Consider the following 22247-nt stretch of genomic DNA (forward strand, 5'->3'; position numbering starts at 1 on the left):
CAAGGAGTAGCGTGAAAACAGAAGTCTAATTTTTCAAGGGTGCTGTGCTTGACAGTATTTTCCTTCCTCCAATTTCACTTATCCCAGATAAAGATAGAGGCAGAGAACCCCTCCCAGCTGCTGCTGCTGAGTTCAGAACTAAGAAGAAACCCAGGGATGCTGTATGCTGTTTAGAAGGTGTCTCTGTGCTGTCTCTGGCAGGTATGCCATAGGGTGCCTATCTCTGGTACATGTAGGAAAGAATTCAGCGTGCAAAATGAAACTGAGAACGCTTCTTTATGTAGCAGACACAGACGAACTAGAACTGACTGCAGGAGTTAATAACAGTAAAGACCTATCTAATGAATACAGGAAATGGGTACTGACTGTAAACTCTGCGAGATCAGCTGTGCACCAGTCTCTTGCTGGGAAAGAAAAAGGCACTTTGAATCAGAGGGATATTTCCATGATCCAGGGAAGTGCAAAATCTAACTGACTCCAAGTGAACAGCTAAACTCAAACCTAATGCAGCCCACATGATGAAAGGGTGAAAAGGTAAGACCTCTGTTTGAAAACAGGAATATATATAATCCATCCAAGCAAAGGCTCAGCCAAGGTGACTGGAGACACATCAGAGCATCCCCCACTGCACAGCAAGTAGAAAGTGTGAAGGTCACCACAGAAAGTAAACGGTCCCGGATGCAGAACAGAAGAGAAACTTGTTTGCACACCCAGGAGCATCACAAGAATCCTAGAGACATACCAGATGCCAGGGGATTTTTAACTGTGCCCCTCTCTAATTGAGGATGAAGCACACACCAACACCATTATCTGGCCTGAAGATACTGGCTTACAAAATATGGAACAAACAATAGGAACAGATGCTCATTTGGCCAGATTTCAATAAGCCTCATTAAAACCAAACACCCTGTCCTGGGAGCTCAGGTTCATGCTACATTTCTACCTTATTTAAGCACCTAGCACCAATTCCTGAGAAAGCTGTCCACTTGTGGTCGCGCACCAGTAGAATCGTAAAAAGAAATCCTCTCACAGACATTTTTTGGTTTCTACAAACAAGAGGATTTTATGTGTGTGTGTTTATAAAAACATAATTAGGGATTGCATTTCCTTTTTAAAGACATCAGGTTAAATATACATCAGACCTGTTGATCACTCAAATGCAATTGGCCAAAGGATGCCAAAAGGTTAATGGAGAAACTCCTGAGGATGGAAGAGAAGCAATGTTACAGATCACACAGGTGACATCTGTGCATCACGATATATAATTTTTAATTCAAGATCCCGTCTCTCTAGTCAAAACATTAAATTCTTCAAACAATTTCTACTGCTCCTTATTTGCTTCTACCCAAATATACCCAAGTCCTATCAATGGAGTTTCAGAGGGCAAATACCAGAAAAGCACTACTAAGAGCAAAATACAAAGATTCATCAGAATGTGATATTATAGTTTTGTTTTTAAATACCTGAATAAAACTAGATAATCCGTAGGTTTGCAAAAGCCACTGAGCACCTGGCTGCACAGTGAACATAACATTGTATTCAAGACCGGGCAGACAAGGTTTCCTAACTAACACACACTTCCATGAGTGGTGAAAGACAGTAGCCCTATCCTACCCTCCATACTTGAAAATGCATATATGTTTATTATAAACCTCTTTTCCCTCCATTTTAGGAAGAATGCCAGTTGCTAGGTTGGTAAGTTACACCTGACTGTCCTGTATGGAAGCATTCCTCCACAAGAGAGCTTGATGGATGGACAGTGCTTCAGTCTGAAAAAAGGTATCTCAATATTGATGTGCGTGGCCTCAAGGGAAGCTGCATGTCATTCTTTGAACAAACTTTTGAAACATCAAGCACATGATCAGCAAATGGCATTAATACAGTCTTAAAAGAGCACAATTTTCTTTTTTGCAAGTAGGTGCAGAATCAGAAATTCCGGTTTTGGAAAAAACATCGCCCCTTGCTGACTGACTGACACTTCTGACAAGCTTGTGACAATGCTGACTGTGGCCCCCAGTTAGGGCTAATACCGCACTGCAGAATCAGAAAAAATAAATCATGATTTCCAAAGTAATCCTTTTTTGTCCTTCAACGCCAGTTTAAAAAAAATTGAAACCCCTTTTCCAAAAGTGCTACAGATAAAGAAACCCACAGTTGTACTTTCCAGTCTTCACCCTCCTAACAAAACATTTTAAAGTCCAAGGCTGTATCCTGCATCAATCATGGAGGATAAAACTTGCCATGTGCATAAAGCTAGGTGAAGGCCTCTGAACTCCTTAAATCCCATTTAAGCCCTTCACCTAAGGAATATTTAACAGTTGTGCCATTTGCCTATGCCATCACTGAGCCATCCAAATTTAGCTAACTGGATTTATAAATGCTTCAACACTTCTGGAATTTGAAAGACAAGCTTTCTTAGAACCTATTTCATTTTGGTTTGTAGCTGGAAAGGCAAAGGAACGGAGTACAATAGCCAGGCGAGCTAGTAAAGGAGGAATTATATCCCTAGAAAAGTCCTTATGTTTTTGTATACGTATATGTGTGTGTGTGTATGCATGTATATACGGTTTTTTTCATATATATATATGTGTGATGGCAGATTGTCTTATAGCATATGTACATATATATTGTCCTATGGCATACAGAGACTCAATACTTTAAAATACGTGCTTTTTCATCTGAGGGTGATGGTTCAAATTCATCCTCAATAACATGAAACAAGTCTTGCTGTTCCTGCCTTGAGCCCTACCCACACCTCTTACCAGGATCCCACTGAAACACAGTTTTAGGAGAGTTTATTATTCGGGGCATTAGGATGTTAAAGTTATGTCATTGCAGTTAAAAGAGGCATCACATAAATTAGCTTTATGCGTTTATTAGTTCCTGCACATCCTTGCTCCTTAGTAAGATGATCAGGTCAGACAAAATGCTATAAAGCAAGATGGGGCTGAATGGCTTTACTCCAGCTAGCTTGCTGTGAGCTGCTTCATGGCATCAGAATGATGCGGTACGCCAATATGATTCAGTAAGAGTTGTTCTGGTGCTTTTCTCAAAGGGTTTCACCTACTTTGTATCGTAAAGTGCCTTAGTGTGCGATACCAGTTGTCGTAAGCTAACAACGGAGGTGTTGGTATTAAATATTAGCACTTTGTACCAAGATCGGTAGCTTCCCTCAGAAGTGCTTCTCCACTGGAAGGTAACCTGGCATGCCGAGCAGAGTTTACGAGCGCTAAGCTACCTGCGAGCACCATGACAAACTTTTACGATGGCCAGTTCCCTGACAGGAAACAAAAGTAATGGGACATCCAAATTTCAACAGCAAAATCCTAGAAAAGATTTAGTCGGGAAATTATCTTTAAAGGTCAATACAAAAATGGGCCCCAAAGGGACAAGACACCTTTAACAACCATTCAAAATATGGGTAAAAAAAGGACTTCGAGAAGATCAAGGAATAAATAACCAAAAGAGAAAACAGGCTTTTGAGTGGCCAGGTTTGTGGTGACAGAGGAGCAACAAAATGCCAGCTGGTTTCGGTAACAGATGGCTGCGTGCACTGATCTGTCCTGCATGCCCATTCTGAACTTCCTCTCAGTGGAAATACGAAGCTCGCACAAGGCTAAACGCATCCTTCGCGCAGCCTTTCTCTACATGCTGCATCACAGTTCAAATGTTTTCCATTCACAAGCAGCCCTACGTGTATGTCATTTTACTCTAGTTACGCTGAATTTTAAGAAAAGAGGGTGGCTAATGGCACCTCATCTTTTCCGATCGCATCTACTACAATTCTCAAGGAATTACTTTTCTCTGATGGGCTAATATATCCATTTTCTCACCATATCTCCCCTCCTCCCTTTCCCTTAAATACATCCTTCACTGTATTTTAATTGAAAGGTCCTTGTTTTTGCACCTTCCCTCTGGTAGCTAAGAAAGGGAACCATGATACAAAGAGCTCTCATGCAGTATTTTTAGCATATATCTAGACATTTATCATTTGAAGTGGCCACAGCTAATTACATGGCAGGTATAGGTCATCCCACTGGAAAAGCCTATTACTTGTATAACAGAATGAACCCTTCAATCCTAGATAGCTCAGGACTCAAGTAAATTCATTTCCAACATGGAAAAACCGCAAGTCTGAAAACTACACTGAAGGACAGAAAAACCTGCCCACAATACTGGCTTTCTGTTTAAATATTTTTTTCTAACTGCAATTTTTAACAAGAACTTTTTTTTGATTAACAATGAACAATCTGCTAAAAAACCCTCAAAACCAAAGCCGTTCTCTTACTTACTTTGGCCACACAATTTTCAGTCTTCATAGCAGTGCTTCCTAGACATACTGTTTCCTGGTTTAAGCACAGTCTGGCACAGCTGTTGTAGGTCTGCAGAAAGATTAAAATGGTTATGAATAGAAGAACACGATTTTCTTCCAGGCACCACATTTTTGGCACAGGGACTCACAACAACTCTACTACATTTCCTTTTTCCTAAGGTGTAAACGTTTCGAACCAAAATAAACTAGTTTACAGCAAAAGCCTATGTTGAGGGCATGCATGTCCTCTGAGAAGCTACGTACAATTTTATAGTTCTGAGATACAAAGGGAAAAAAAGAAGATTTTTCTTCTCTTTTCCTTTTCCTTTGAAAAAGGAAAAACAAAATCTCATCTCGGTTGTTTGGTCTTTCACAAAACGCTGCGTAACTGACCAACTAAAGCAAGGCGATTTCTCCATATTAGTTATCACAGTGTATGTCAAATGTTAATAAACATCCCCTCTCTTAATCAGGTAAAAATACATGGGGACAGTATGAAGGTTATAATCAAAAGGGAGCAAATGCAGACCACCTCTCACTTGTTGCATTAAATCTTCCTAATTTCGGAAAGCTTTTTCTTTTAAAGTAGAATGTCCTTTTTCTTTAACTCGTATGCTGTCCTGCCTGGGGACCCTCAGCGGGGGCTGCAGACTTTGGAGTCTTTGCAGAACACATTATTCACAGTCTCTCCCTTTTTTAAGGGCAGCATATGAACAGTACTTACAAAGTGTGTTTAAAATTATACTTTGGTTGATTTGGCTGTTTAAACTAAGATGCCTGAAGAACTCAGGAGTTTCTTAATGGAGGCTCCCCCCCCTACTTTCAACACCTTTTTAATTACTACTTGATTAAGCTCACATTTTCTAGTAGTAGAAAGAGTATAGTCGCACCTAACAGCTCCAGTATTGGATTAAAACCCCAGTGCCTGTCACCATTTACAGAAAACTGCTCCCAAGCAAAAGTGGCAGCCCAAAAGCAAGCACAAACTTGCTTTGTTGCAAGAGAAGTAAGTGGACCGCAGAGAAGATGTTGCTACCTCAAATAGTTGTGTGGGGAAAACCCAAGAAGCATGTTGAAAGAGAATGAAATTAAACTTGCTACTAAGACATTTCCAAGAGCACTAAGTAAAACATACTAACATTCATGATATTTTTAAGATTGCCTTAAGGGGAGGATGCACAAAGATTCGTAGTGAACTGCCCGTCAGTTCTCTCCCCATAATATTTGCTGGCAATCTCTGAAGATCCTTCTTTCAGGGCTTGTTATAGATTTCTATTTGCTTGATTTGAAACTAATTCAACCCCAAACCTGCCAATAGGTTACAAAACCTGCGGGCACCGCTGGCAAGCTACAGGCTCCTAAACCTCTCCCCCTGTTCCAGAGCTTCATCATCACAGCCAGATGCCCCCAGCGCCAGGCACCAGCAAATCATCTCCCCTTTTTGCCCCCCTGCCACAGGCTTGACCCTGCAAAAGATGCAGCCAGTAGTAACGCACAAACCAGCAGAGGAACATATTGCAAAGGACGTCCGAGGCGAAAATGCAGAGATTAAAAAGGAGTCATGCTGAGCGACAGGAGATACACCCACAAAGCCAGTGCTCCTGACAGTCTCCAGCTCAGGAGGATAGTAAGCATCAACCGATGGAAACTGAGTGTCCACAATCAGTTTATAACATTATTCAGCTAAGTTCTTATGTTCCTTATTAAACGCTCCTTATTGCCCACCACGGGAAATCAGTATACTGGCTCAGGTGGATCTGTACTGGCTCAGCACAGTACAGACACTCTTGGAGAAATTCAGGGAATCACAGTCCTTTCCACCTTACTTCTTTACAAGACCCCCTTTAAAGTTCACCATGAAACAGAAACAAAAAGGAGCACAGAAGCCCCATCCTCTCCATTGCTTCAGCAGTTCATGTTTTCTTTCTCATTGAGCTCTCTAACCAGAAAACAATCAGTGACAGACAGGAATGCAGAATATCCTGGCTCCAGCAGATCTCCTTACAAGTCATAACATTGATATCTGCTGCAACTAGCAGCCAGCTAGCAACTTCTGACTCTGGATCCAGAAGGAGAAACTGAAAAATTCAAACACAAATCCTTTCAAAGTGCCGTGCAATGAACAGAGTGCATCTTTCAACAGGGGAGGTTCAGATTCAAACTGGGATTAGGCCACGAGCAAACAGAAGTCTGATGGACTCAACTTAGCCTCTTGCAAATATTTGCCAACATCATAAACCCATCACTCTGGTATGCACAGAACTTTCCCCTCAGAAGAAAGATCAGAATGGCATAAACTATTATAAATTGTGGCTTAGATGTAAGCGGCCCAACTGGTGGACAGAAAGTTGACACCATCTGCTTTGCACTGATGTTCAGACAATACCACGCAAACTTAATTTTATAAGCATCATGTTAGTTAAATTCAACCAGATTCTCAAGGTGAAAAAGCATGAAGAGTTGATAAGATTCTTTGTTCAGTATGTACATTTGTGTAATTTAACCCATTTATCATAAATCTGTGATTTCTTTCATTTGCAATTTAATTCCTAGAATTGCAGTAGCAGTATTTCTGCACAACTTATCTGCTACATACTGTAAATTTTATGAGGAGCCCTGACTCACGGAAAGCTACTACTAACTTGACTTTGAAGATGAAAAGCTCAGCCACAAAAACATTTACTAAAAGCAACTAAGGAAGCCTGCGGCTCCATGAACTGAACCATGAACTGAACTCGGATCTTGTCAGGCTTTTTTCTCCCAAGACAGGTATGCGCAAACCTTGGTAGCAAGCCAGCTTTTTAAAAGCCGTGCTTACAACAGGCTTCCTCTCACATTTACAAGTGGGAAAGAGCAGACAATCCAAATACACAATATGAAACACTAAATGCTAAATCTCAAAATCCTAGAACTTTCTGAGAAGGAAGCATGCTCACTATGTCACTGTTCAAAAGTTGTGTGCATGTCAATTATTCGAATCTACTGCTTAATTTTTATTATTTTCATACACACATTACATCTCAGTGTGAATAGCATCAATAACTTGTTCATCAAATCCCACAATACCAGGACTAGTGACACTTGATGGAACTGCTATAGTATAAATTTAAAGCAGATAAAATGAAACACTTCTTCACTGAGCAGGCAGTGAACTTCTGGAGCTTGCTGCCCCAGGACACTGTGGAGAAAAACAACATCAGCAAGAGGAAAAAGGGGTTAAACAAACTCATGGAGAGCGGGTCCATAGAGAACTCGGCTGAGATATCCCCTGGACATCCCTAGCGCAACAGCAGGAGATGCTGCAGGAGCAGGAGGGGAACGGAGCACAGAGAGCGTGGCCAGACCCATTTGCTCTCATTCAACAGCATCTTCCACTGACAGTGCTGGAGTCGGCACTGGATGAGCAGACTCTGGGTCTGACCGACCTGGACATTCCCGTGCTATTAATACCTCTCTGCCCTTTGACAACTTGCCAACCATACTTAAATTCCTCCTTCTCAAGCTTTTCAGCCACAGAAAGGAGACAAGAACATACTTTTAATGTGAGAATCAACTTTTACACATTAATTCTATTACGTTAAGATCTATGTAAGTGCCAAATTACCAGACGACCATGTAGTCCTTCAGCAGCTCTTTGTTTCTCAATAGAAGTAGTGGGGATTAAAGAAAACTGAAAGGAGTGTGTATAATAGGTTCAACCCATCAGGATGTAGATTTAAGATTAAAACATAGTCATCTTCAGTTCAACATCCATTACTATGTTTGCAAAGTGACAAAGTTCTTCTGTTCTTATTTTCACATTCTCACAGAAGAATGCATTATTAGCCTTGTGGGATAAATAAAAAGGGTAAAGAAGATCCATGTGCATGTTCTACAATATGTTTTAAAAGGTTTCAAGCAAAAAGGCAGATTTAAGCCTTCCCTTAAAGTCCAGGGGAAAAAAAAGAGGTAATGTCACTATACTTAATAGGTCTCAATGGAAACGTATTGATGATGTTGCAAAGAAGCTGCACCTGGCTTGTGAAGTCAAGTCACGAGAAGCTGGGAGAACGTATTGTGAAGGTAGCACTATACAGCTGCCCTCTTCTAATGTTCCTCTGTAGGCAGCAGTTACTGGCTATTGTGAGACATATGGTTACTGCTGGACATGGATTTTATCTGATATTGTTATATTTGTGTTCGTACGCTAAGAGTTACTAGTGAAAAGACCTAACTGAAAGCAGACTGACTGTCATATCATCAAGTAATAACGCAGAGCCCTACACTTTAGGTGAAACATTTGATGGTGTCTCTCTCATGCTACACCGCAACATCAGAGAACCTCCTTTCATTCATTCCAATGCCTGTGGGAACACTGATTAACCTAGAAGAGAACCAAGAAAATCAAAACCAGAACCAAGCCTCAGAAAAGCAAACTTCTCACGCTCACCTTTAAAGCTCGATCCTTTTACAAATTTCATCTAATTTGCACCAAAACTGTTCAAGTTCCTCCTCACCTTTCATCAAGGTAAGAGGTTTCTTCGCCAAGGAAAAGCAGACTGAAATGGTAGCCTGGTTCAACGCCACAGGCAGATAGCTTTGCGTTGGAGTGCTTTAATATGTTTTTATATTGCGTATAAAGCATGCAAACATAAACCAGTTTGTTGAAAACTACCTTCTTTGTGGAAGCTGGCTGTAATTCTGAACAAGTTTTCAATTTTCGCACTGCTGCTAGGGTAAAACATTTTAAAGAGTTTAATTTTTACAGTGGCTTCAATGACACGAGATTATCTAACAAAGTAATGGTTAATCAATAGAGGGTTTAGTTGTCAGGTGAAACATATAACACAGTAAAAGGGATTGATTGCAAGGCTCCTCCTTATTTACTGGGAGGTATATATTTAAAATGACACAAACTTGTTACCAAGCTGCATTCCTGTAACCTTGCAAAAGCTGTTTGAGAACAGTGTTAAGCAGCCCTATAGCAAAACAAGCTCTAATGAAAAAAAAAAAAAAAGAAAACCCAAACAAAAAAACCACTACAAATATATGGCAGCACCAAATCATGTCAGAAGCAGGGGAACCACAAAGCTGTATTCACTCTCAGCCAAAGGCTTAAAATGCCACAGAGACGCTAGACTATGGTTCACTAAAGATAGAGCTGTATCTGATCTCATTCCGTAAGTATCTTTGGTTACATTTTTCTTTTTAAAGAAAGTGCAATGCTGCTCTTTGACATAAACACATAAACATTTCCACTCTTGCCGGTGCAGCTCCGGACAAACACTGAATGCCAACCTGAAGCCTCGAACCCCAGGCAGAACTAACTCCGAGTGTGTGTGTTTGTGTGTGTGCGCAGCCTTTCCGCCAACTGAAATCCATTTCTTTGGCCATTTATTCCGAGAATCCCCAGTCCCTGAACAAAACTCCACTTTTTAATAGAAGCTGCAACCCAGGAGTTCAATAAGATTTCCCCCCCCAATAGTTAATAATTACATGATTTATCAGAGAAAGATAACACTAATAAAAACACAGCAAAAAGACAAAACCCATACCCTCCCTTCAAGTCATTTTCAAGGATAAGGTTATTAAACTGTTCTTTTTGAACAAGGGCTTTTGTAGCTAAGCACAAATTGCCAAACGGTTAGAAAAAAGTTATTAGGCTCAGAAGAATTCAGCAGAAGTGGGAAGTTATATAAACAAATCACTCCAGCAGATTTGGAAAGATCGCTTTCATCTTACTTAGAGTCTTAGGAGACTTGCATTAATTACCCTTTAAAGGTCTTTCACATGGACTATTTAAAACAAATGCAATTTATTTATTTATTTCAAATGAGGTGCTTCTTCTGAAAGAATTAAGTAATCTCAACAAATTTAAAAACGTTTTTATAAACAGGTAATTAAAAAGAAGACTAGAATTAAGTCAAGCTGTAAAACATTACCCAGGATTCGCCGCGATTATATCCTTAAGATGAAATTTTTGTTATCCCCAGCCCAGCCTTGGGAAGGCTAGTCTCCACGGAAAGTCGTAAGACAAAATAAAGACTAGCCAAACAAAAAACTAGATCATTTACAGGATTTTCCCTAAAGCACAGTTTGTCATATTGCAATTACACCTTGCCGACTGCAAAAGCCAGAGTCCTTAATATTGCCACTAGAGGGAAGACGTGTCTCAACACATGGCAATGGTAGTTGGGGAGTGGGTTTTCTTGAGCAATTACCATAACAAAGCTCCCTTGGCTGTGTGTACCTTCTAATTACTCAGTACAATTAAAATGACTTACCTAAAACAAACAGCAAAAAAAAGAGGCCCCTAAAACAAAAAACCCCAAGACAATACAAACAAAAAGCCTTACTCCAATCTGCCTATTATCTGAAATTACATTAAAGCTGAAGATCTTTTTTCCTCATCCATCAAATGCACAGGGGAGGAAACAAAAAAAGGAGTATGCCACAATGCCCAAACACCACGGGGTTGTTCAGCGACGTAAAAGCATTAAAACAAACAAAAACAAAGAGCAAGGAGAACTAGATCTCTTGTTAAAGAAAAGGCGGGGGGGGTGGGGGGAGAGAGAGAAAAAGGAAATGTCGTGGTATTTAGCCATCTGGTAGCTGCTTGAAAACAAATTGTCCTCAAAAGAGCAGAAATACAGTATGTCTTCTCTCAGTTCACTGGCTTATGAATCAAGACTTTTTCCCCCCCCCCCTTTTTTTTTTAAATACAGGCATTGTAACGTTATACTTCTGTGCTGCTGCTTTCACTTCCCTCTTGTCCCACTGTGCAAAGATAACCATGGTCATCCCAATCAGATCTGGTTATTCCAACTTGGATGCATTATTCGCAGTCTTTCGGGATACATCTTGTTGGGCCCATTGTTCAAAATCCCTCAGGATATTTTTTTTTTTTCCCTGACAGCTACTTGCTGATTTTTACACCCTTAAATCTTTCATTTTATAAGGCACGTCATTAAGGGAAGATGGCAGCCAAGTGATTTTTCTTTCCATTGACAATTCGTGACATTTTTCCAGCAGCGTGCAAGGTGTTGAAAACCTGGCAGCTGTTACCTCCCGGGATGAAGATCCTTTTTTATCCTCCCTTGACAGTTTAACTCAATGGGTCAGCACCTTTAAAGACTGCAAAGTACCACTGAAGTGGATGGAGGCTTGAATTACTGCTCCCTCCCTAATCAATGTAAACCCTCACTGCAGGTGAAACTCTTCATCTATAGAGGTGCATGGGGGAGGAAAATGTAATGCCCTGAGCCAGATGGTTTTCATCTTGTTTTTTAAAGAAGAAAGGAACAAGCTAACAAGGGGACAGCTACTTTGTTAGCTTCTTGGCCTCTCTCATGGCTTTGGATCCCCAGGGTTCCAGCCACACAAGAGAAAGAATACAGAAAAACATAAACACTTAAAGAAATATAACTAGGGGGCTGGCAACACGCTGCTTTCAAAGAGTTGAGAGCCCTGTTCAGCGCTTTATTTATCACTGCCCACGTTCTTCGGATGGTAAGTGGACATGGACACAAAGGGCAGGGGGGAGCAGACAACACTTGCAATTTACTCAATTACAGAGGAATGCAGAAATGTGGCCGGGTGACAGATTCCTATTAGCACTAATGCTGAAAGAGCCCAGTGGCCTTTCCGCCACAAGGCAGCGTTCCCATTGTAACTTAGACTCCGGCACAACCCGCCTCGGCTAGTTTTTTTAACACGCACTAAGTGTCACAGAGGAATGGAAATGACTTTTTTGTTGTTGTGGTTTGAGAATAAAGAAAAAAAAAATGAAACAGGAAGAATAATCTTAAAAGTAAGACTAAGGATGTACTTCTGGCAATTTCAGGAGGCTTTTCAGCCAGCAACTCCTTACTAGCAAGCGTTAATAGCGTAAAAGAAGAGCTAACCAGGATAACTTTATAGACCAGGTATGTCCTGCCTTGACCAGCTCTCCAACAGAAGCCAAATTTGAACTGCAGCATCTTCCCTGGAGGGAGGAAGGAAAAGAGGGAGGGAGCTGAAGGACCTCACCCCTCCTCACCATGTAACCTTCCCCACCAGGCGAAAAGAGGGCTTCAACTTTGCATGGCAGAAATACTTTTGAGGAGGAGAAATACGCCTGGAGAGGAGCCCTAAGCAGCGGGACGAGGCTACCACCTGCAAGTAAACAGTTGACGGTTGCTACTTTTTGTCTTTCCTTTCCTCTACCTTCTTTAACCACTTTCTGCTTCTTATGGTTTGCTTGTGTATTGGCTTTAAACTCTTAAGATCAGACTGTGCCTATTTTAACCTTGCAATAGCACCAACATCATGTTTTAGGTGCTACATGCAATTTAACAAAATGATCTCAAATCCGTAAGAATGAACTGAGGTAATATTCTGTGCCAAAATGTTGAGAGGGAAAATTCTTGAAAATGCTAAAGGGCCTGTTTGAATGGGGTAACAGAAAGGGATTTTTTTCCCCCAGACTTCCATCTGGAAGCTTACAGAAAGACAGCAGAAAAGACAGCAGAGTCCGACGTGAGGTTTGCAGGAGGCACAGTGCGGCAGCCTCGCTGCTGCCAGCATTTCCCCACAAGGCACCTTCACCCACAGCCAAACCACAGCAGCAAAAGGCACTTCATTATCGCTGCACCGAAGAGAAGGGAGGGAAGGGTTTTAAACAACCTGCATTGTGCCCGTCTTCTTTAAAAACCAGCGGGGTAATCAAGTTCAGGGCAGCCCCGGACAGCTGCCCTGTGACCTATTCATGTTGACCCCCACTATTCATCACTTTCCTTCGGATTATAAGGGCAAGCTCCCAGGGAGTGACCACCACAATAGACAGATACGAGCCAACAATAATACGGTTCCTGCAAAAAAACCAGATGGCACTGCAATAAATTTACAAATCTGCATTCATGGCTCTGTTAAAAACACCCAGAAGCTATAAAGGCTGGAGGGGCCCCCAGAGAGCTTCCCCTTCCCCGTTTCTAAAGGCCGGCTCTCTCCCCAAGTCTATTGAGCTCATGTTCTTCATAAATGAAGAATGGAGACATAGCCCTTAAAATAACAAATGCCTGACCTAATCAATCTAGTGTTTGGGTCTAACGCTAAATGATAGGCACTGAAAACTAATTATGTTTTTTGGCAAGGAAGTTGAATTAAAATGGAAACACACAGGTTAAAAAGGCACTGAAGCATTTGCGAGTCCCTTTGAAAGGGCAGCACACACACACACGCTCACACGCAGGGCTTGAAACAGGAACCTGATTCAATAACTCATGCATTTATTTTTAAAATGAATCAGATTAGTCCCATGTGTGACCTGCCGGTCCATCTGTATGAGCTGGACTTAATGGGCACTCTTCTCACGCTTACTTCAGTTTGAAGTATGAGAGAGATAAATTTAGTTTAATTTTCAACAGATCAAGCTATCCATTTTCCAAATGGACCATCTGGATCAGCCTATTAAAATTAATTTATAACTTTGCAGTGTGAAAATTCGTTTGTTAGCTTAAATAAAGTTGCCAAAAACTTTTGCCACTTGTCATTGTTTTTTCTGGTCTGTTTTCATACTCCGATTTTCAGTTTACCCCTTCAAAATTTAATTTTGTCAGATCAAGCACTCAACAAGAACTGAACGTTTGCATCCTTCAAAATCTGTCACAGCTTAGATCCTTTCACTGCTCCAGCTAACAGTGTCAAGTTCATTGCCTTTTTGTTTCCTTTCCCAGTGCTAATCTCCACATCTCTTCTGCATTGCTGCCCCTTGTGCACCTAAGAGTGGCCGTGCCTCCCACCTCCAGCACACCAAGGTCACAGCTCCACTTGTTGAGACATCTGAGGCAACCTTTTCCAGGCACCATTTTAATCAACAGAAGAATTTATTTCTCCTTGTAAGAAGTCCATAGCACTAAGCAATGGGGGTCTTCAGCCCTGCTTACAACTTCAGATGCTTAAGCACCCATTACACTGTCTTATTACCTCCACCTTCTAGCATGCCTATTCCACAAACCCACCTGAGAAAACGTACACGGCTACAGCTTCATACCAACACCGCAAACAAGGCACGAAAAGGTAATGCATCTTTACTTAAACTTGTCAGCAGCTGAACAAATCAAGACATCATACTGCACTTGAAGTGGTCTGATGCATCTCATTAATTTTCTAAAACTAATCAAAAAGTACTAAATATGTGGACACCGTCACTGGAAAGACCATTTAAGTAAACAGGCTTCTCTTCTATCCACATACATACATCCAATTCCTCCGTGCATGTAGGTCCATGTTCCCCAATAATGAAATTTTAACAGCGGTGTCTTAAGGGAGGGACAGAAAATATGAAACTCTACACCCAATATTTACGAAGTTAGCATCTTTCCACTATGATGGAAAGCACTTTTTGTGAATTACTGCTTTCACAGCATTTGCAGCTCAGATCTTTGGTTTTACAAAATATGGATAGATGTAAGACAGGGTAGCCACTCTGCCTACCTTCCGGTAGGAGATGCAGATCTTTCCGATAAGTATTGCTTTACTCATTGATTATCAGTATACAGGCACATGGTTGCATATGTGTCTGATTTCTGCGCCTGGAGTTGGAAGACTCCTCTGCTTCTTGTCCATCACTAATAGAGAAGAGGAGCAATCTGAGCTTCCAAAATGCTCAGAGGGCTTTATTTATGCCTACATAAAGAAGGAAAATTCCTTCTACAGCAGGCACAAAATCATGGTCAACCACCTCCTATGATCTAGACAAGAAGGCACTTGCTTTAAGACTAAGACTACATCTTGAACTTGTCCACGAACACTGCTCTTAACACAAAAGACCCCAGATAGCAATCGGAACACCCAAGGGGTTTGACCTGCATCTGTCACTGTAAAGACTGGGCACAAAGATGGAGACCAATGCAACATCTCAACAGTATCCTGAAACACAGCTAACCACCTTTGACATAAACAACATCCATGTGAATTACTTCCAATATGAAATATTTGGACAGCACAAATGGTTTTTAGGTGTATTCTTGATATCTAGGCACCTTGGTTACGATGAATTATGGGCCTGTAGGAAAGACAGCTTTCCCTGGACACTAAGAATACTTCTGCAGATTGAAATATAACAGAAGGGAAACCCAACTCAAGAAACTGTACCTTCTTATCTGCATAATAGTGTCTGTGAATACTTGCCTCCTCCTCAATCAACAACCATGAGGAAGGACTCAGTGAGATAAGAAGGCACGCAAAACAGGTAACTCAAGCTCTTTTTGACTTAACACCTCTTACTATGAACATTTTCTTGGAGAAGAGACATACACCTTTTCTTGTTGAACCTGAAGGCTTGCCATCACTAAGATAACTCTAAAATGAAAAAAAACAGTTTTCTGTTATGCTGGCGACACTGTTGGCTATCCTGGGGATAGAGAGTAGGGACCTAGAAGCTTTGCCCTCTTCCTCTTGTTCTCATTGGTTGTTGCTGAATGCCGGAAACGTTTTAATTTTGGTGTAACATATTTAATCAATTCTACAAGGTAATCTTTCTCAGCAATATCTGGGACCTCACTCATTAATCCCAGCATATTGCCTCTTGTCTAAAAGACTTACATGGACTACATCTATTAGTTGGACCTGTCTTAGCCACACATAGTTCTTCACGTGACACCTAGTCCCACAAAAATCAAACACACCTATCACAATACATTATTTAAAAACTAACCAAACACCACCACCCCCCAAAACCCAACAACTCTGAGCACAAGTACACTATATCAAAAAGATGTTTCTTCCTTTACTATGGTTCTGACCCACAATTTCTCTTGCAAATAGCAGCAACGGGGCAGTGTATTACCACCCTATTCCTCTCCTGAGACTCCTGCTCCTGTAGCTGAGATGCAGAAGGAAATGTGCCAATTCCTCAGCTGTTGCAATGTAGGGCCTGGGGTATTCACTTAAGTCACGTTCATCAACGGTTTTACTCTGATATACCAGGCAGCAAAGTTGCGCAGCTGAGGCACAGACATATTTTTGCTTCTGCTGCTTGAAGGTTGCAGTGGGGAGAAAGACCAAGGTGTTATGTGAAAAAGGATTTGAAATCACTTCATGCAACTTAAATACCCCAGAAATCACAACTCAGACCCTCATTGTTGGCCATGGGGATTAAAAAAAGCTACTACTTTGAATTGGTAAGAAATTTGCTTTACTATATATAAAAGACAAAGAGATTATGTTTTATCAGACCACCCTTTTTCCTTTCTACCCATTAGTAATTTATATGAGTGTAGAAGAAACAAGAACAGGTCATTTTTCAGGTTATGAACCTGGACATCACCTCCAAGAAAATTTACCTTCAAGGGCAATGAAAAGCTTAATTGCTGTAGAACACTTTGAGATCCTTGATCTGAAGCAAGGCAAAACATACTACAAATAAGACAGGAATAATTACAGAAGAAAGGGCCGAAGAGGTCTTGATGAACACCAAACAGAGAAAGGTAAAACTAGACAGTCACAGCTGACTGCACCACACAGGCGGAGAGATTTCTTTAGAAAGAGTCATCAAACTCTCCAGAAAGCTAAATATATGTGTCTGATTTTCCTGGATACAGTGTGACTTGCTCAGACTTCAAAGGAGAAAAGAAAGGATTTCCACGAGCACAAGTCAGACTCCAGCTTCCAGAAGCATTTAAGGATTCAAATAGCTAGAAAGTTTTATTGCATTTTTAAAGAGACTGATCACATACCTGTCTAAGTGAATTCTTCTCAGGAATGATCTTCCTAGGGGGCTCATCATTATTACAGTCTTCTCTCTCAGAGGAATTCTGTGAAAGAAAGTAAGCTTTAATTCAGTTCTTAGCCCTAATATCACTCTGCGAGGAGAAAAGAAACAGAATATTTCTACTACACAGGCTGTAGTATTTCACACATACATATACCGGAGGCTAACTTGTACTTTTAAGCCAAACAGCTTGTTATGGCAGAGAAAGAATTTCTCCTCCTCAACACAACAATGCACCACTGTGCATGTATCTACTGAAGATGCCTGTACTTTGAGGATTTATTCCAAAACTACCAATAATGGCCACTTTGAAAAGCTGAAATGGTGGTTGGATCAGCATGGCAACACCAGTGCTCCTGAACACCCCAGAATAACTACCTAAAACAGTGGAACCTGTTGGAAACAAAAGTTTGTTACGGGGTGCAACTGTTGTTCTCCGTGCCCCTGTGCTTTTAATCTGCCTAACAATTATTAATTGCACTGAGCCTGCTTGGCTGCTAGAAATCACAGAGAAATTATGATAGAGAGAAATTCTGGTGAAAGAGGTTGTCAGGAGAACCCTTCAAAAAAAAATAATTAATAATTGTGTAGGTAGCATATGATATCATGGCTGTGTTTTTCACTCCTGCCCCCTGACGCTACGTACACATACGTTTTCTAGAAAGGCTGATGCTCCAAAACTTAAGCTGCCACCTCCAAAAAAGAGCATCAATAAGACAAGAGATGGTGGACAGGAAGAAATACAAGGGCTTTTCCAGCATGAGTAAGAAAGACCACCAGGAGACTTTTGTCCTGTTAACCTCATGATTAAAACCAATTATTACCTGCTTTAAGGTAAAGACAGGCTATAGTTTATTTCAGGGTATGCACAGTCTGTACCAAACATTTGGTTAAAAACTGCTGGGTACGTGGGGGAATCCTGTCCTTGCTGCCAAAGTCAGCTACTCTGGAAGACAGTGTTCCTTTGCACGGGTTCAGCCACTGTGTTGACAGAGTAATGACAGCCAGCTTTGGGGGAATCCCACACACACATCTAAAATCAGTTTGATCACCACAGTATTCATAGCCTTAGGCCACATTCCCACGCATTCCGTAGTGAGCAACTAAACAGGTTTTAGAGAGATACAGAAAAAAAGCTTAGGGAGAGCTCTGCCAGGAAAAGAGCGGTTTTCCAGTGACTTGCAGACAAGCTCAGGAGTGTGTATATTAAGGCAGAAGTTTGCATTCTGCACCTCTCCCGCCTCGTCCCCCAAATAACCTGTCCTTCACTGAGCATGGCTCTGCCCGGCTTCTCGCAGAGCCAGCTTCCAGCCTGACACCTCAGGAGACAGAAGTGGCATCTGTTGGCAGAGGAGGAGCTGGACCCTGCGAACAGCCAGCGTGGCAAAGCAGGGCTAGCAGAGAGCAAGCGGGCTGCGGGAAGCCATCAGAAGAGAAGTGTGCTCTTGTGCCCGCTGCAGCGCTGCGTGACCGGACACCGTCAGGTCTGCTGGGCTGGTGAAGGGGAAGAAAAGGTACAGCCAGGAGGTAGGGCAAGGGTAGGGAGCTGTTTGCTGAGAAATGGCAGATTAGGAAAAAGGGAGAAAAACAAACAAACAAAAAACCCCCTCAAACCCCAACCAAAAGACCCCACTTGGGATGTCATAAAATGGCTGGGAGGATTCTGTGTAAATCAAGGCTTGCAGGCCAACTAGTGATTTTTGAGGGTTTTTTTTTTAAACAAGATACAGAACCCACAAGGTGCCATGACATCTGGGATGCTGTAACCAGGGTTTTATAATGGAAATCAATCCTAAACAGGCCTGATAAATCGCTGTAAGAGGCCAGCTTTTAAAAGTTTTCATATGAGGACTCAGCCAGGACCAAGTTATTACATTAAACCCAGCTTAGGAAGGACCGTGATCGTAAAAACATACGAGCTAGAATCACATATCTCCAAAAAGGAAGGTCAGGCATTAAAGCTGCTCTCTTCTGCTCATGAAATACAGTTTAGTAAGTGGTTAACTCAAGTAAGGATTTTAATTTTTGTGCTTTGGAGAAAAAGAGCAAGTGCTAGAGGCGAATTTGAGGTGAGTTACTATACATTACCAAGAAATGCATTTTGTTGGAGGAAAGGTGAGGCTGTTGTTTACTATTTCTGGCTGCTTTGTCAACAGTCACCCCCTTCCCCACAATAAGTGCCAAAACGATTTCTCCTTCCAAATAGTCTTTCTACGACAATGAAATCTTGCATCCTTCTCACATTTTAAAGCCATTAAGGATTCTCCCTCAAAATACATCAAAAAAGGAGGAAAATCAGAGCTGCTGGTGAACTGTCAGCCCTTATTTTGCAATCCCCAGTTACCGCAAAGCATCAACTTTTCTACTTTTTCTTTAAGCTGAGCATCTAATTTTAAGAGCAAGCAGAGGACCGTTTTGCATTCATTATCTTTATAGGTGGCAAGGCTAAGAGGTTGGCTGAACAAAGACCAGACAAAGACTGCCAAGTGCATATGGTGGTTCACAGCTTGGCGTCTCACCATTCTACAGCACCAACACAGCAGCTCCAATAGCAGACTATTAAAGAGGAGCGCTGCTCATGCACTTTTGTCGGCAAGTAAGTTACGCTTGGTGAAGACAGAATGACTGGAAAGCATTACACTTAAGAAAAAGCACAGATGTTTATAACTCCCGCTCATTTCTCAGGAATAGGAAACCCATCAATCCAGGTGCAGGTACAAGACCCTGCATATTTCAGGACTAACTGTAGCTGCATGGAAGTGAATTTCACTTGATAGGCCAACACTCAGCCATGGCCATGGGAAGAGCATAACGTAATCGACTGAAACGGTACATCTATATATTTCTCCTTGCTGAACAAGGTGGGAGGAGGGATAAACACGTGCGAGGTCAGAATAAGGTTTGCTTCAGCAGGACTTCAGCGATGCTCTCAGCCGCAAGAGAGGCAGACAAAGGGAGGAACCGCTCCGAGCACCCTCTCGTGGTTACTGAAACGCATGTCTCGGGCACAGACCTGGAAAGAAGCATTTGGTATCCAGACAGCAAGTTGGGTGTACTCACTGGGAATATTAAAGATCTGCAGCGACTGTACTTGATACGTAGCAGAGGAACGATGGAATTTGTTAGGCTGAAAGAAGTGAAGGAAACCAGTGCATGCAGAAAGCTGAAAAGCCATACAAAATCCCTTCCATCGGGGAAAAATTTCAAATCCTGCAGGCAAGTCTTCCTTCATAGAGTAAAGCCAGACTTGCCAAAAGCGTTTGCACCTCCGTGCAGGGGTCTTTCCTTTTGAACAAGTACAAGCAAGATAAGATAAGAAGGGCTGAAGTCTCCAAAGCACAAATTGATCAATCTTGTTGAGATAAATACTGCCTCCCACCCCCATAGACAGGTAAAATAATTTTTTTATTTGCCCAAGGTCACACAATGACAGTGGAAGCGTTGGGAGGAGAAGCTGGAAAACACTAAGCTCACAGTTCTTGTAACCTTCACAATTTCTCTCTAGCAGGAGGTTCCTGTAAAGGAGCTCTGCCCTCCATAGCTCATTTTTCCTAAAATGGATGCGGTCTGTAATGAGACTCTTTTAAATCTGATTTGCATTTAAAACTTCAGCCTGTAATTAACAGAATATAACTCCATGGCAGGTTGTCTTAAAGACCACTACGAAATTATTACTATTTAACTCTCCCCATGAAGCCTCCTCCACCACTAAACACAACATGCTAAAATGTATACAAAATCCCTAGACTGAAGCGTTTGACGGGAGACGACACGCAGTATTTTGTGTACACAGCCCAGCAAAACACTGCTGGGAACGAGATATAATACACAGAGAAATGCACTCCCAGGGACTACCAATTGGGCAGAGCTACCTTTAGTACCGCCTTACTCGTCGTGGTGGAAATCAAACCCCTGCCAAGTGGGGGAGGCTTTCTTTGGTGCTGTTCGGCCCTGCACTAATTATAAAACAGCACAGACGCAGCCTTTTTCCGAGTGTGGGGAGGTGGGGGATGAGTGTGTGTCTATGCGAAGAGCACAACTATTTTTTATGCTTTCAAATTCTTAATCCTGTTTGGAGCTGTCAGTGGGGGTTAATGGAAGCCTTGGATAGGAGAATTCCAATCTGGTTGGCAGATGGATAGGTTGGTTATAGCTGCATAACTATGTCTTGCCTGCAGGCACAATTCAGAACACTGTTAAAGCAATATAAAGTCTCTGTCAAGCTGAACCATTTGGATCAGTAGCAAGGAGAAATAATAATAAAAAAAGGAGTTCATTTCTGGGCCTTGCGCATTTATGCTAGTATGCAGAAACTGATTAATTGTCATCGTGTGCTGGTCTGCTATACCTCGGATTTCTACTTCTGGAGTAGATTTTGCATGCTAATATAATCATTCTCCCTCTTGAGACATTAGCAAATAATCAAATGAAAAACAGGATCATAATTTACTGAGATTCGGGCAATTCTCTATGCAAATTTGACTTGTTATTGCTGCTGCCTCGTTAATCTGAATGCCTTTGACAAACTCCTTTGATTTATGAACTCATGACAACTCCAATGTGTATATATTTTGCTAGATTGACATTATCATTAAGAGTGGGTGGACTGAGCTCACATGAATGGCTGATTTTATTCGCTGGTGTCTGCTGCTCAACAGCTGAGCATCTCCTTCTCACAAAGCCCCTGAGCGCCAGGCTCTTCCCATCTACCCATCCATTCATCATCTCGATGTTAATTGGCCCAGGCTTTAAGCAAATTTTCAACACGATTTAAAGGCACGATGACACTGATTACTGACCCTCTGCCATACGGTGCCTATTGATTAACCTGACAGAGATGATGAGCTTGAGGGAAACTAGGTGTGTGCGGACCTTGGGGGCGGGGGGGGGGGGGGGAATAAAAAAAAATATTGTTTATGCAGGCAAAACACTTGTCATTATCCCAAAGGCCAGAATTTGTGCTGCTCTGGCCCTTAAAACACACTATTGCTTTAAACACCTGCATCCAATACAGAAAATGCTTGCTTGCTGTGGAAAAATGATTACAAATTTGATGTCATGTGCAGTCTGTATTTTAATCGAGTTCCCTGATAAATAGACCCCCTCAAGCCAATCAAGTCTCGCTCTAGCCATTGCGTGCGTACACATCAGCTCGAACAGAAGCCGGGGCAGGGTGTGTTTTTAGTGGTATCAGCAGATCCAACC

The 22247-nt window shown here is 41.7% G+C and overlaps 1 protein-coding gene across 13 annotated transcripts in view; it reads right to left on the reverse strand.

Moving 5' to 3' along the window:
- BTRC (beta-transducin repeat containing E3 ubiquitin protein ligase) overlaps positions 1-22247 on the reverse strand; it is a 124262-nt gene that overhangs the window by 58029 nt on the left and 43986 nt on the right. For 9 of the 13 annotated variants that reach the window (XR_008467246.1, XM_054207607.1, XM_054207604.1 and 6 more), the window contains 2 exons: positions 17008-17085; positions 4293-4382 (listed from right to left, as the gene is read on the reverse strand). Coding sequence is in view for 12 of the 13 variants with exons in the window: in XM_054207607.1 (XP_054063582.1) it covers positions 4293-4382; positions 17008-17085 (168 nt within the window). In the remaining variant the exon portion in view is untranslated. The remainder of the gene's footprint in view (positions 1-4292; positions 4383-17007; positions 17086-22247) is intronic. The other 4 variants (XM_054207610.1, XM_054207608.1, XM_054207602.1 and 1 more) reach the window with 2 other exon arrangements.

This window comes from Rissa tridactyla, chromosome 6 (assembly GCF_028500815.1).
Source record: "Rissa tridactyla isolate bRisTri1 chromosome 6, bRisTri1.patW.cur.20221130, whole genome shotgun sequence".
NCBI classification, from domain to species: Eukaryota; Metazoa; Chordata; class Aves; order Charadriiformes; family Laridae; genus Rissa; species Rissa tridactyla.